Here is a 15,531-nt window from a genome sequence, read left to right as displayed (position 1 = left end):
CATTAGCCTTTCTTCCTCCTTTCAGCAACCAATGCAGACAACAACTGCAAAGCTATTCAACAGCCTCTCCTGGCACAGAAAGATCCCTTGGTACCTTCATCACAGCCCTCATCTAACTGCTGGTAAAAGTCTATCTCCAACCTCGGAAGCATAGTATCACCTTAGGGAGCAAGCCTACATATGAGGCTGTTAAGATTCAGGTAGTCATCCTTTCTCTTTGCCTCCTCTTCCCCCCGCCCCACCCCGCTCACCATATATCAACAACTGTTTCATGTCCTTTTGGGTGTTGCAGTTCTGAGATTATTACTTTGCTCTCACATTAACTGCCTTCAGATTTGCCTGAAAAACTGGCCTACTTAATTGTTCTCCTGAAAGGTCTCAATATATTTCATACTAGGTTCAGCCAACTACCAAACACTCGACGGATGTTTTCAAATCAGTAGAGCCCATATGTACTTTTTAGGATACTAAATTTTGCCTCTCATAATGAATTCATCATGTATTGGCACTTAATGAATTTACTGGCAGTGGCTAGTGGCTAATTATATGTTTCACTTCTCTCCTTTCACTCTGCTATGCCTCTCTCCATTCTCAGTTTCTCCCTTACTATGCTCCACCATTCAGCCTTACCCACTATGTGCCACATGATCTTTTGCCTTCCAAATCCCTTAAACCCTGGAACATCTGCAATTCAATCTCCTGGTTAGTTGCACTGCAGCACGTTCCTTGTTCTGCCAGAACAGCTCCATGCAAGCTAAATGGCAATGCCTGTGAGATTAAACTATAAAGTGATTAAAATTTTTCATTATTTCGGAAATGCATTCTACCCAACAGAGAAGTTGTGCAAGACAGTTTTGCAGGTAGAGAAGATATATGCTGGCAGAAATTAAAGAAATTAATTCCTGTGTTTGAGATTCAAGTAATCTACCACTATTAAATTAGCATTCAAGGATTTACAGCAGTGGGGGGGGGAAAGGCTTTTTAGATTTGAATTGCTTTATGGTGTTTTGTATAGGATTTGTATCTAATTGTCACTCTTGCGTGAAAAAAAATAAGGCATGATTTTATCTTGCTATTAGTACAAGAAAAGGGAATCTTCTTTAGTGACTGGTAATATTTTACATTGTCTGCACTCCTATACTCAAATTAGCAGAAGACAGAGTTGCAACTAACAGAGAAATTCTATGCATTATCTGGCTGCCCCAAAGTTTGCCCCATTGATTTCAATGGGATTCACTCTGGCACAGGCAATTGAGACTGCAATCTTGTACATGCTTACTTGGTAGTAGCTACAGGTTACAATGGCAGAGTGACTGTGTTTCACCAGTGTAATTATTACAATCTGAGGGCAGGATCGGAAGAGTGACCCCCTTTGTCCAGGTCGTATCCTAACTCAAGACAAAATCCTGCCACTCCCGTCAGTGTAAAGCCATGATAGCAAAACAGCTATCATTCATTCAATGGTAATCAGAAAAATCAAAGCAGTTTTCTTCAAGAGATGACATAGCTAAGTATACTGTTTTGCATAAAGGAGGTCCCTGTTGCCACAATCCTCAAATGCAGATACTACCCCACCGTACACTGGGAAGCCCTACAGGGAGCATATTGGTAAATACAAGGGATTCTTCTCCAACTGCTGACCAAACCACCACCTCTGGTATTTATGTCTGTGCAAGAATAGAACCAGGAATCAAGCAGCACTGGAGGTAGAGCTGTTTTCAACTCCTCTGTTGCATGACTGAGTAAATGGCAACATCTTTACACCTGTCCTGTGAATTTCCCTATGCAGACATCAGTTGGAATGCAGGATAAATACACACCCAGTGGTAGAGTTGAGAACTGGGCTGAAGCATGAAGAATGGGAAGGAGAGCACCTTGGTGCTAGAACCTTTTCTCAGTTGCTCACTGTCTCCTCTCTATCCTGTGCCATGTGGACCAGCGGTATATCTGGTATTTTTGCAGGACTCCAGTACTTGAAAGATACTGGACGGACACCTGTGTAGCAGAAGCAGTCATATCCAATATGTGGCTGCACTTTTTACTCTATTATTGTGATGAGGAATCTGTGGCTGCTCCCTCATACATTGTTGGATTCCAACACCCATCAATTGCAACCAGCATGGCCAATCATTAGGAATGATGGGAATTGTAGTCCAGCAATGCCCAGAGGACCAGAAGTTCCCCATCCCTGCCACCTTAAATGCTGAAAAGAAAGCAATTTTGGTTCCCCTCCACATCAGCATTTAGTAGGCATTTTTTCTGAGGTGAAGGCTTGCCAAAGTTGTCACCCTTACTACTAATGCAGCTAATGTTGTTTTTTATACTTCATATGAATGGATAGTATAAATCTAAGAAGCACGCCTCTACCTTCTTGCTATTTCCTTGCTGTTTGTCTGGGAACTACTATTTACCCTAAGTAGCACTATATGTTGCAATGTCAAAACTGTGAGTATTAGCATGGCAACACTAGGGCCTGTTTATGCATTTATGTAAACATGCAGATCATCACTGCTACTAAATGTTATTTAATGTCATTTTCATTTGCAAAATTCAAAACATTGGAAAGTTCAGACTGTTTTAGTAAAACATCAGTATTAATTAAATTTTGACTCACCTGTACAGCTATCATTCTGAAGTTTTTTAATAGCAAGAGTTTTCAAGTATGTTCTCAGATTTATGTAACTGGTGATACTACCTCCCACCTCCAAACAATATTTTCATTGTTTTATGTATAACTTGCCTTGCCAACTGGGACCCCAAGCAAGGGCATTTCTGTACCTTTTCTATACACTCTTATGCAAGTTCCACCTGCAACCTACGTGTAAAAAGACAGAAGTGTAATTACATCTAACTTTAGTTTGCTAGCCTTTAAAAATAAATAAGGGTCATGGTTGTGTGATACTTTCCTTTGAAAAGCTGTGCTTCCTAATGGATTGCCATCTGTTCAGCCTTTTGCCAGGAAATATTTATCCTGCTTAATGTGGTCACCACAGAGGTGGAGCTGCAGATTACACACTGAGCTTCTAAAAAGAAGAAAACACACATTCTTCCTCCTAACCAATGCTCTCCCTTTTCTTTATCTAACACTTTATCTAAGCTTTCCTTTGTTTGATTTGTGTGCCATAAACCACACATTTCAGAAATCAATTTTAAGCAATGTGCCGTAATTATGGACATCATATTATAAATTCCTCTGCTCTTCATCAGAATCCAACAAAGTAGAGACTGTCTAAATTTTAAATGGAGACTGAACATTTCTTTTTTACATTGAATGTACAGCAGGAACCTCTCTGTCTTGTTTTTAGAGTCTGTTGTAATCCTCTACAGAGCATACAATTATAATGAAGACACTGGCTTTAATCATTCCCAAATCAAGTACAAGACTTTAAAATTCTTTAGGAAGCTTAATCCATACAGATCAAGATTAAAAAAATGAAATGCTTTAAAGACTCTGAAACCATGTGGATGGAATTTATTTGATTTAATTCAGTAGAATGCACAAATAAGTAGTGTTAAACAGAAAATAAGAAAGCAAATTATTATTCTTACCTGTTTCAGGTAAGCACAATACCCCTATATTTCAAGAAAGCACAATAGGCCAAATGCCTATTAGGAACTATGTCAATCTTTTAAAGTATTTAAAAGATTTTATCATTTAACCATTTTTTATCCCCAGTGTAACAGTAGGTTTACAATACAAAACTTCATTTATTTTGTTAAGTTTTTAAAATAAATGCAACTTCAGTAATTCTGCCTTGTAACTTAATTATAGCAGTGAAGAGTGCAACAGTATTCCTCAGTTGCAGCATCAAGGATGACAGTGATAATGTAACAGATGCTAAATGGGAAAAGTGTGGTATAGTGGTTATTAGACTGGAAGGATATTTAAATCCCCACTCAGTCATTAAGCTCAGTGAGTGAGCTTGGGCCAGTCACTATCTCTCAGTTTAGCCCACCTTACAGGGTTATTCTCAGTGCAATGAAGAAGAAGAATATTCTTCTTTGAAGGAAAGGTGGGGGAGAAATTTGACTAACAACCAATCAATTAGCTGTCTTTAGTGATATACCATGCTCCCACTACAAACAGCAGTAGTATCAAATTAGAAGCCTACAGGGAAGGAATGAAGTGGCTAGTTTAACTAAATTAAACCAAGGTAACAAATTTCCCCTTGTATGAAATTCTTAAAGGTATAGTCTCTCTAAGGCTATAGATCTGGCAGACCTATCTCCACAATAGTCTCCAGTCACCAATACTCCCCCCCCCACCCCAGGGCTGTCACTTCTACCTGCCCTTTCCTTGACTCTGGGCTCTCCGCTCCTCAGTTTCTGTATCTTGGGGGTCTTCTCCAAGTGAGTTTTCCATTTCTCAGTACAGGGCTGAGGAACCTGTGGCCCTCCAGGTATTACTGGAATTCAACTCCTATCTTCCCCAGCTAAAGTGATCATCAGGGATTGAAGGGAGTTGTAGCACATCAACATCAGGAGGGTTTCAGATTCCTGCCCCCTGCTTTTTGGCATGCTCTTCCTTTCCTAAGGTCTCTATTAGGGTTTAATTTCAGCCAAACTGCCAGCTTTCTCTTTTCTCACAGGAACCAGACTGCAAACATTCTGACAGTTTGGGAACAGGTTTAGTTATTCCATGGCATCACACCAGCTCAGCCAATTGACACCATAAGCTTCACCATAGCAGCGCAATGCAATACAATACAGACTGCGATCAGAAGCACAAGAGCTTTCAAATCAGCTTTGATTCTGGTTCTGTACACGTGCAAGCCTTTTCTCACCCTGCGAGAGCTTATTTTTCTAGCAGATGCTTGATGGAGGACGTGACGATGGGCGAAAAGAGCCACCGAAAAGTAATCCACAGTTCCTCTACCACTGCTGTGGATACATCAGTACACTGCAAGGAGAAATCAGCTCCGGGCCATGCTATGCAGCGAAATAAGTAAACAGCAATGAAGACTGATTACTCCGAACCACATTAGTAATCCTTGTGCGGCCAAACTGTGACAAATGAGTAGCTTCCCCCTCCCAATGCATTTCCAATGCATGCTTACGTGTGGAGTTGCGAATCTCCTCCACACCGATTGCTGTTCTGGACTGTGGGCTTTTGCATTTCTTTCTGGCGACAGGGCTCTTCCTAAGAAACCTGCCATTTTGGTGCAGGTAGGGACACCCGCGAGTCCCTGATCTCCAGGCAACGGGATCCTGGTGACCTGGGGCAACCCCAGTCTTCCCAAACTGGCGCAGAAGCTCACACAAAGTTTCCCTCTTTTTCATCCTCCCACCCCGAGCCCCATTCGCTCGCTGCCTCGAGTCTCCCTCCGCGCTCATCGGAAGCCACAGCTGATCCCAGCCGCTCGGCTGCCGGCGCCCTTCTCCCAGCCTCGCGGCTGCCCTTTCCCGTCCGGCAAAAGCCGGACGCTTGGCGCCGGCCCAGGGTTCAAGAGAGAGGTCACCGCCGGCAGGTCACGGCTCCCTCCTCGGCGCACTTGCCCAACTGCTCTCGGCTCCTTCGGCCAAAAGCGAGGCAGCCTCTCAAGGATGGCTCGGTTCCCAGGACCCTTTCGTGGAAACAGCAGCGGCAGCAGCAGCAGCAGTGGGGCTCCAATGGTCCCGGACGGAGAAGGCATCCTCGGAGGCCGCCCCCCTCAGCGAGCAAGGCAGGGCGGACCTGAGGCGGCGGCAGTGGCGCGCTTACCTCGGTCCAAAGTGAGCGGCTGGACGGCTGTCAGCGTCGTCGTCGCCATGTCTGCAGCGCCGCTGAGGCTGAAATGACGCTCGGCTCCAGTGTGAGGCGGGAGAGGGTGGCTGGGAGCGGCGAGGGTGGGGCTACGCGAGGAGGAGGAGGGGGAGGGGGCGCGGGGGAGACGCGCGTGGCCGGGAGGGGGGCGCGAGGGCGCAGCGGCGAGCGGACGGGGCAGTTGTCAGGCGGGCGGGAAAAGGGGAAGAGCGGCAGGCAGGCAGGGGTCACGCCGAGGCCAGCCGCATCCCCGGGCAACAGCCAGGGCGTGAGCGGAGTTTGAGGGGAGACGTGCAAAGACTCACGGGAGCTGGAAGGAGCCTGGACGCGCACAGCCCGCTTCTGCCATTCCCACCTCCCCTTCCAGGTCATGAGGTGGTGGCTTTAAGATTCTGGACCCTCGTCCTAGGGATGGCACCGTTCAGACGACCTGTGTGTGACTTCAGTTGGGAGTAGCAGAACTGGCACTTCTTCCCTCCTGCTCCCCGCTCCAAAAAATAAAAATAAAAATCCCATGTTTTAGGACTGTTTCTACATTTCTGGACCTGATAGGATAATGTGTAACAAACAAACCGAACAAATTTGCCAACCCCGTTTTGAAAGAAAGACTCTATGCGCAGTTTTTCACTTTAAACCCACTTCAATCATAGTAAAGTGGAGGTTTGCTCCTGACTTGCGAATAAGTGCTGGGTTGCTGTAGAAAAGGATGAAGTAAAAATCATAAAATGAGCACCTACAACCCCAGACAATACAATGTTTTTTTTTAAAAAAAAATTATTTGGAAAGGATGCAATCGGCATCAATCCCAGGAGACACAGGATGCCAAGCCTACATTTTACCCTAAGACTCAGCCCTAGCTGTACCACTGCCCCTCTGAATAACACATAATGTCAGATACCACAGTGTCCCTCATGCAGGAGCAAACAAGGCACAGCACAGATAACCTGAGATGAACCAAGAAAGTGGGCCACACAAGCTGTGGAGGAAGGAAGAAGGAAAATTAGATACTCCCTGTAGGTGGATACTAGACCATATGTCATGCCGACGAGAAACAACTTGGAAGGAAGCAAAACCATGTGGATCAAAGAATCCCAGGTGGTTGTCCTTGCCAACAAATCCACCTGTGACACTTCAGCACCAACGGATCAAGTAACTCACATCATGCAGACTGCGGAAAATGCCACATGCAGAGAGCAGTAATGAACACTGCAAAGCAGCATAACCAGTTATGCTTATACAGAGCAGAAATAGCCCCAAGAGGACCCAAGTGAATCTACAAAGCAACACTTAGGAGGAAAGCTCTCTCCTCCTCAAACACCAGATGTGATTACATGAGTATAACAAATCCCATTGGATCAGATCTTCATATATACATACCTGCACACAAGCCATGATGTGTTTGCAGCTTTGAGGAAAACCAACAGGGAGCCTTGTGGCACCTTAAACATGAAGGCGTTTTGTTATGGCATAAGCTGAAAAGGAAGAGATGGAGAACCAGGTGTGGGTGGGTGGGTGGGTGGAGAAATCACACACATCTCAGACACACTTTTGCACATACACACATTGAATATGGGTAGATACATTTGTACACAGCCCAGATGCATAGCACAGCAAAGAAAGATGTGCAGTCCCTCTGTGGACATACATACTGTGAGAATCAGATGTAGTGTTAAATTCTAGCAGAACAGCTGCACTACCATTGCTGTCTGTTACGATGTCTTAAAGACTAACACATGTGGCATTAGGCTTCACAGACAAGAGCCTAATTCATCAGCTGCAGATTTGTCTGTTTACAAAGTGATATGGAGTCAGATGTTTACACACAGAAAAAGCACACATTGATATGTGTCTGTGAAGTCAGAGTTAATGGTACACAGATAGAAAGGGCCTCACTGAGCGATCCTCTCCTGATAGGATTCTGCATTAGTAATGACAACAAACTCCCAGAGACATCTTTTTTGAAGGCTGGCTACTCTCTGGTGCTGCCTAAATATATAATTCCTATTATCTTCCACTGACCCTTATAAGAAAATAATTGGAAAGTTTCCTCCTAGGTGCCTCAGAACAGAAGAACTGCTTCACTTGGGCACCTCTTGTAACCAATGAATTTTTGGTAAGAGAAGTTAATGCTCAGGTGCTTCCTTTTCCAGAACTACAATCCTGCCTGGGAAAAATTCACTTCAGCAGAAGAATCATGGATGGCCCAAAACACTGGACACTTATGTAATGGAAAGTAATTTTTTCCCTTCAGATTTGCCTAATACGTTCCATACCATTCTACTGTTTGGGCCCAGTATGAAAATAACTGTTTGGAACAATGTGAGGGATACATTGGAACACTAGAAAGCCCAGTTGGGTCAGCTCAAAGGCCTGTTTAGTCCAGCATCTTGTTTCTCACAGTGGCCTGCCAGATACCTTTGGGAAGCTCACAAGCAGGGCAGTGGCACTCTTCCACTATAATTGCTTCTGATGCTGGAGGTACAACATAACATCATGTCTAAGGGTTTATTCGTGCTTCCTCTTATCCCACTGCTTTCCCACTCTTTAGCATGCAATCAAAACAAACAGCAATTTAGGTTTTCCTTGGATTGACATTTGTTCTGATCTATCGCTAAATAGCAGGTTTTCTGTTGGAAAGGAACAAGGGCAAGGGGGAAACCGCTTGGACCTATGCTTTCCAGGCACAACACAAGCAGAAGTATGGATGAACCCAACAGTCACCGATAGCCTTAACCTCCATGGAGTTGTCTAAGCTGATGCCCATCATCATACCTTGTGGGAGCAAATTCCAACTATGTGTTGTGTGAAGAAGTACTTCCCTTTGAAGAGACTGTGCATTTCAATAACCTCTTAATACCTGCCATCAGTGATTGTCATCTTCTGGGGGCATGTACAGCTGTTTAGTTATTATTGTAAAAGTCACCATCTTAATACAGCTCATGCAATTGCTATGAACACTGAGGATGTTCTAAGAAGGTAGATATTTATCTGTACAGTTTCCATATATTACCAACTTTAACGTCAAATGGTCACCATGCAGACTAAGTTAAAGGAGCCACATTGCATTTCTTGGAAACTAATGGGTCTCATTGGGATGGAAGCATGCTTTTTTTGTATTGTGCCATATATGGACAAATACATCCAAATAAGCTCTTTTCTATAGAAAGATAGACTACAGATTATTTATAGTCCAGTCCTATAAATCTGCTTTGATAGGTGCAATGTTGTCAGTGACATGCACCCCAGAAGCTAAAGTGAGACCCAGTGGGGCACAGCCAGCCAAATCTGACTTACCTGCCAATAGAACAAAAACACAAACTGGGCTAAAATGATCTGATTCTTCAGCCACCCAAGTGGGCTTTTAAGCATATGGATAGGGTGCACAGGACCTACCAGTGGGGCTGTACAAGAACTCTTCTTTAATTTTATCAGGGGAAAAATAAATCTTAATTGTAGCCACATTGAGGACTGCTGTTGATGGCCACAGAAAGTTCAAATGTATCTGCTTCCACTTGTAAACAAACCACAACTCCAGACTTTGGAGACTGTGGTTTGTTTAAGCTATGATTTAGTCAAAACAAGTCAGGATCAAGTTTTAGATACAGTTTCTATAGTTACTTTGCCATGTTGCTTATTTTTGAACTGGAGCACACATTGGTTCTGTTGCCATTACTGTAATAGCACTCTGTGAAAACCATCTGCTTAAGGCTCTCAAAACAGCACCGCTCTGATTAACTGGAAGTTCACAGTAGAAGTTGTCATATTTGCCTTCAAGCTGACCCACATTCTGTTTCATGCTGGAAAATAAAAATTCTAATGACTGCAGTACTGCTGATGGGTTTACAATCAAAGGCTTCCACCCTGCCCCAGTGGATGTAAACAGTTCTGGGTGAAAGAAGTGTTCAAAACACACTCTTAGTGGTAAATAGTTGAATCTTTCCTGCTGGTGACAGGGAAGATGATCTCACTGATACTCATCATGTCAGTTATAATCAAATACGCCGGCATCTAGCTCCTACTATGTCTGTCTCTACTGCTGCTTTTAAAGGTCAAAATAATTTAGGAAATTGAGGGTTGAGGGTCACACTAAAAAGGTAAAGGTAAAGGTACCCCTGCCCGTACGGGCCGGTCTTGCCAGACTCTAGGGTTGTGCGCTCATCTCACTCTAGAGGCCGGGAGCCAGCGCTGTCTGCAGACACTTCCGGGTCACGTGGCCAGCATGACAAGCTGCATCTGGCGAGCCAGCGCAGCACATGGAACGCCGTTTACCTTCCCGCTGGTAAGCGGTCCCTATTTATCTACTTGCACCCGGGGGTGCTTTCGAACTGCTAGGTTGGCAGGCGCTGGGACCGAACGATGGGAGCGCACCCCGCAGCGGGGATTCAAACTGCCGACCATGCGATCGGCAAGTCCTAGGCGTTGAGGTTTTACCCACAGCGCCACCCGCATCACAAGGGTCAAACTACATGTCTGCATTTGCTTCTGCAGCACATATGAGAGGATACATGGATTGGGTTCAGTGCCATTATTATGATGTTTCTGTTGTCACATCATCATGATAGGTGCATGGCAACCTAGTTGTCAGGTACGATGTTGGCGTTCCTGTAGTTTTCTGTTTTTGCACTCTTTGCTGTTGGAGGAGAATAAGAGCATGGCTAGGGTATGCTGGTGTTAGTAGAAGCATAGAATCAGCATAGATATTATGAAGAAACTTTAATTTAGGTTGTGAGTGACAGAGATGAAAATTTATGTGTGTTCAATAATCTCTCTACATGGAGTCCTAAAATGTGAGAATATTTTCTCCAAGGTTTTAATATTATTATTTTACCCAAACCAGGTAGAGGAAGATGCAATATAGATTGGAAGTTTACACAGGGAGATAGAATCATAGAATTGTAGAGTTGGATGAGACCCCAGGGTCCTCTAGTCTAGACCAACCCCTTGCAATGCAGGAATCTCAACTAGATCATACATGACAGGTGGCCATCCACTCTCTGCTTGAAAACCTCCAAGGAAGGAGAGTCCACCACTTCTCTTGGGAGTCTGTTCTACTGTTGAACAGCTCTTACTGTCAGAAAGTTCTTCCTGTTGTTTACTTGGAATCTCCTTTTGTGTAACTTGAATCCATTGGTTCGAGTGCTAGCTTCTGGAGCAGGAGAAGCTTGTTCCATCCTCCAGGCAGCTTCAAGATGAAATATCAGGCATCTGGAATCTTTTCTTGTGAGCTGCTTTTCCAAATTTTCCACCCACAGGTTTTCCAGAACAGGGCTATAGAGAAGACATTCCCTCCCCATCAACCATGGAAACAACATTTCTTTGACTCCTGCACTGATATTGCATTAATTTGTAAAGTTCCCCACTTTACCTGAAAACTCCTGTTTTCAAGTTTTCCTCTTAATACACAAGAGATCCTCTATAAACAGTTGCATTTTGATTTCAGCAGTTTGAGTTCTTGCTAGAATGTTGCTTAGTGTCATATAGTGCTACTTAGCTTCATCTTGAGAGAATTCAATGCTACAAGAGAAGTAATCTGAAAAAGGAAAGACTGCCAAACTGCCAAACTGATTTTTTAAATAAATATTGTAACAGAGGAAGTTGAATAAAATATTCTGATACAATATAGCATCTAAAGAAACTAACTGAAACAAAATTAAATCCCCCCTTTGTAATGTAAAGGTTTGTTCTTCCAATGTGTAATGATGAGGATGAGGATGATGATGATAATAATAATAATAATAATAATAATAATAATAATATATTCCTTGGCCCATGTGAGCCCTTTTCATGCCATCAGATTGAGCATCATCTAGCAGAAGGAAATATCTAAAGAATTCAGAATTCATTGAATTTACAAACTGAGATCCAATAGCTTTCTGAATTAACACTTGTTAGAATTCCTGTTTAATAATCCAATCCCTCTCCATATGAGAGAAGCTATATATTAGTGATAGTACTTTACACATACACATACAGTTCCCAGGTTTAGTCCCTTGTACCTCCACCTAAATAAATGCTGGGAAGAAGAACTGAGAAAGACCTGAACCTGATACCCTGGAGACCTGTTACAAGTCACAGCAAACATAGGAACATACCATCTAGCTCAGTACTGGCTACCCTGACTGACAGCAGCTTTCCAGGGTTTCAGACAGGGATCTCTCTTCCAGCCCCACCTGGAGGTGCTAGAGACAGAACATAGGAACGTCTGCATGCAAAGCAGATGCTCTGTTGCTTTGGACCCCAGTAAGATGGATCAATCAGTAGTCTGACTTGGTACAAGGTAACTTCATATGTTTATGGGATTTCCTCCTGTCACAGAATCTATCTTGAATATGCTATGAAGCATCAAAGGCAAGAGGAAGCATTTATTTTCTCCCCCCCCCCAAAGGTTTCAAAACAATCTAAAAACAATGTCTAAAAAGCCAATGGAAATGATATTATGGTGACATCTGGGAGACTCATGCGAATTAAGATTCAGTTGGTCTCAAACTAGTGATATAAATATATTTGCTATCTTTGCAGAGCAGTTTGCAGCTGTTACTAAAGGGAATTAATTGGTGATCAGTGTAATGTATATAGAATCTCAAAAAAAGAAAAGAAAAGATTATTACAGTTAAAGGTTTCGTTCTAAAACCTGGGAGAGATTATTTTAGTGACATTATTTTCAAAACTGAAAATTGTTTGTGACTACCTTAGAGTACCTTAGGGGGACACAGGTGGCGCTGTGGGTTAAAGCCTCAGCGCCTAGGACTTGCCGATCGAAAGGTCGGCGGTTCGAATCCCTGCGGCGGGGTGCGCTCCCGCTGCTCGGTCCCAGCGCCTGCCAACCTAGCAGTTCGAAAGCACCTCCGGGTGCAAGTAGATAAATAGGGACCGCTTACCAGCGAGAAGGTAAACGGCGTTTCCGTGTGCGGCTCTGGCTCGCCAGAGCAGCGATGTCACGCTGGCCACGTGACCCGGAAGTGTCTCCGGACAGCGCTGGCCCCTGGCCTCTTAAGTGAGATGGGCGCACAACCCCAGAGTCTGTCAAGACTGGCCCGTACGGGCAGGGGTACCTTTACCTTTACCTTTACCTTAGAGAAAAGGCTTCTTTTAAACATATGAATGTGGCTTTGTGGATTGGACCAAGAACAGATTAGAAATATATAACTACAAAGAGCAGATGGTGTGAGAGTTTTATTTGTAGCAAACAGCCTTTTTGATTCTACTGGACCAAAATGAATTTAGGCCAGCAGTATGATTCTTTTAAAGAAGTTTTCTTATAACATTTGAGTCCGTGAAAGCTCCCCTGCTTCACATAAAACAATGGCTTCAAAAGCTTTTGACGTACGTCCACTCCATAACTACGTATCTCAAGAGTGGTGTTAAAATTAATGTGCATTGCCTAGGAATCCAGAGGAGGAATTTATTCCAAATTATTACAGATTTAACACATCTATGGACACACACAGAGAGAAGTAAGCCCCACTGAACAAAGTTGAAATTATTTCCAATTAATGCCCATAGGTTTGTGCTGCAAGTCGTCCCAACCTTCTCTCCAGAAGTTTTGCTCAACCATTTCCATCTAGTTGACATTGTCAAGGGATAATTGGAAAAGTGCTTTTGGAGATCAGGTTTGGCAGTGGTGTCAAGCTGCAATAAAAGACTTGTTCAGATTTCAAAAATAGTCATTCAACAGCCAGACTATTTACCTGTCTCATCGGTCACTGTGACAGTGCTGTCACAAGTCCAATTAACAGGCAGCGTTCCAGCTGTTCCTTCAACTCCATACCCACTACTCATTAACTGACAACTGAAAGTTATCTGTAGTGCAACTTTCAACAAGACATTTCCAAGTTTTCAAGACATTTCCAGTAAGGTAAGTTTCAGCCAGACATTTCTAGCCCCCTAGTCCTTGTTCAAGGCTGCATCCACTCCATCACTATTGCGTTTTGCAAGGAAGCTTACTTCAGCTTCTCAATATGGAGGTCTTGAAAACTAGGAAATATTTTCTTCCTCGTTGCTTCTTATTTTGGCCCAGTCATATAGTAACTTCATAACCCACTGCAGTGTGGTGTAAGAGAACCAGTGTGGTGTAATGGTTAGTGTGTTGCACTATGACCTGAGTTCAAATCCCCACTCAGCCATGAAGCTCACTGGGTGACCTTGGACCAATCACTGTCTCTCAGCCTAAGTTACCTCACAGGTTGTTGTGAGGATAAAATGGGGTGGGGAGAACCATCTACATTACTTCAAGCTCCTTGGGGGAGGTGGTATATAAATGCAATGCAATCCATCAATCCATAGAAATTTATCATTAAATTATTCCTCCTGTGTTTATTTATTCATTCAATCGTTTACTTTCTGTGGTTATAGATTGCCCTATAATAAAGCCAGGACAGCTTACAATGAGAAATAAAAAGAAATGGAATGATAATGATACATTAAAGTGAAACTGCTCTTTAGCCATAGCATCCGCAGTGTGTATCTTAACTACAGAATAAGTTTAGTTATTCAGATAACAGTATGTACGTATGTATGTATGTATGTATGTATGTATGTATTTAAAATACTCCATTCAAATAAATGGCTTTTCCATTGCCTGTAATCATGGCAGCATCTAAGCTGATTGCTGCTCTTCTTAAGTGACTGGCAGAACAATCTGCTTGGTTGGTTGTGGACAAAATTACACCAATTATCCCATCTCTTATTCTTCACACCTCCTTATTCTTTTTGTTATTCATCTTAAAATGTCATCAGTAGGTCTAATTCCCTCCCCCGCAAATATCCCATCCTACAAGCAGAGATGCCTATTCATACGTATACAATGCTTTGAGCAATCTATCTCCAGTGACTATTTAGCATGCCATTTCAATATCCCTTTTCACAATGGAAGCTTCCATAAGTTAGTAGGGCGACTTACATACAGAAGTGGACAATAGGTGTTGATCAGCAGGCTGTGAGGGGCCTTTCTCATATGCCAGACAGATCAGACTATTAAGCTGTGGGGAATTAGCAGTCCTGAGGTAAACTCATGTGGAAACACACCAGTGAGATCCCTATGCTTGAAGGAATGATTTGAGTCTTATGACACCTTGAAGGCTCATGAATGTATGTAGGCATAAGCTTCTCAGAATGGGCCAGAATCCACTTGGTGTCATGCTTCCATCAGATGAGATGAAGACACCGAAGTTTGAAGGCCCAAGGGGGCCTCCTGACTCAGTGTTACCTTAGATATCTCCAGCAGAGCAGGAGAAGCTATGATTTGCCCATCTGCAGCAGAGGACTAGAAGGGACCTGTGGACAGGGTTGCTGACTTACCTGCAGCAGCTGTCTCACCTGCAAAATTAGAGAGGGGAATGCCAGTGTCAGGAGGTGCAGAAAGAGGCAGCTATGTGCCAATTAAGTGCATGCCTCAAGGCACAGAAGAATCAGGCTCCTCAGGAGCAGGTAACTGGAATGGCTGGTGTAGCTAGTTGCAGCTGAGCCTGGGTGGGTCCTGGGTGACCCCAGGGTGCAGAAGTTCCCAGTTGCTGACAGGCTCTGAGGATGAGAAGGTTATAAATTCATCTGAGTGAAGAGTTCACTGGGTGTTTTCTGAAGGCACAAGAACCCCTGGGGCTGTGAAGACCCTTCAAATCCATGGTGGGAGGGTGGATGCCCCCATAGCCACCTTCTAATGAACTGTAGTTCTTTTGGTTCTAACTGGTTAGCCAGTGATTCACATGCACACAAAGTATCTCCTTCTCACAAACAGCACACTATTTCCTGCTTGAGGTTTCCAGGAAGCTAGGCATATATTGTGTGCAACT

The 15,531-nt window shown here is 43.5% G+C and overlaps 1 protein-coding gene across 3 annotated transcripts in view; it reads right to left on the bottom strand.

The window, feature by feature from the left end:
* Positions 1-5,829, bottom strand: part of LIN7A (lin-7 homolog A, crumbs cell polarity complex component) — a 44,979-nt gene extending 39,150 nt beyond the window's left edge. For 2 of the 3 annotated variants that reach the window (XM_079992071.1, XM_079992072.1), the window contains exon 1: positions 5,702-5,829. In XM_079992071.1, coding sequence (XP_079848197.1) covers positions 5,702-5,750 — 49 coding nt within the window. In that variant the 5' untranslated portion in view covers positions 5,751-5,829. The remainder of the gene's footprint in view (positions 1-5,701) is intronic. The other variant, XM_079992074.1, reaches the window with a different exon arrangement.
* Between the last annotated feature and the right edge of the window lie 9,702 nt (positions 5,830-15,531).

Source organism: Podarcis cretensis, assembly GCF_951804945.1.
Source record: "Podarcis cretensis genome assembly, chromosome: 10".
In the NCBI taxonomy this organism is placed as follows: domain Eukaryota; kingdom Metazoa; phylum Chordata; class Lepidosauria; order Squamata; family Lacertidae; genus Podarcis; species Podarcis cretensis.
Note: the sequence above shows the minus strand (reverse complement) of the source record. Positions and strands in the feature narration are given on the sequence as shown.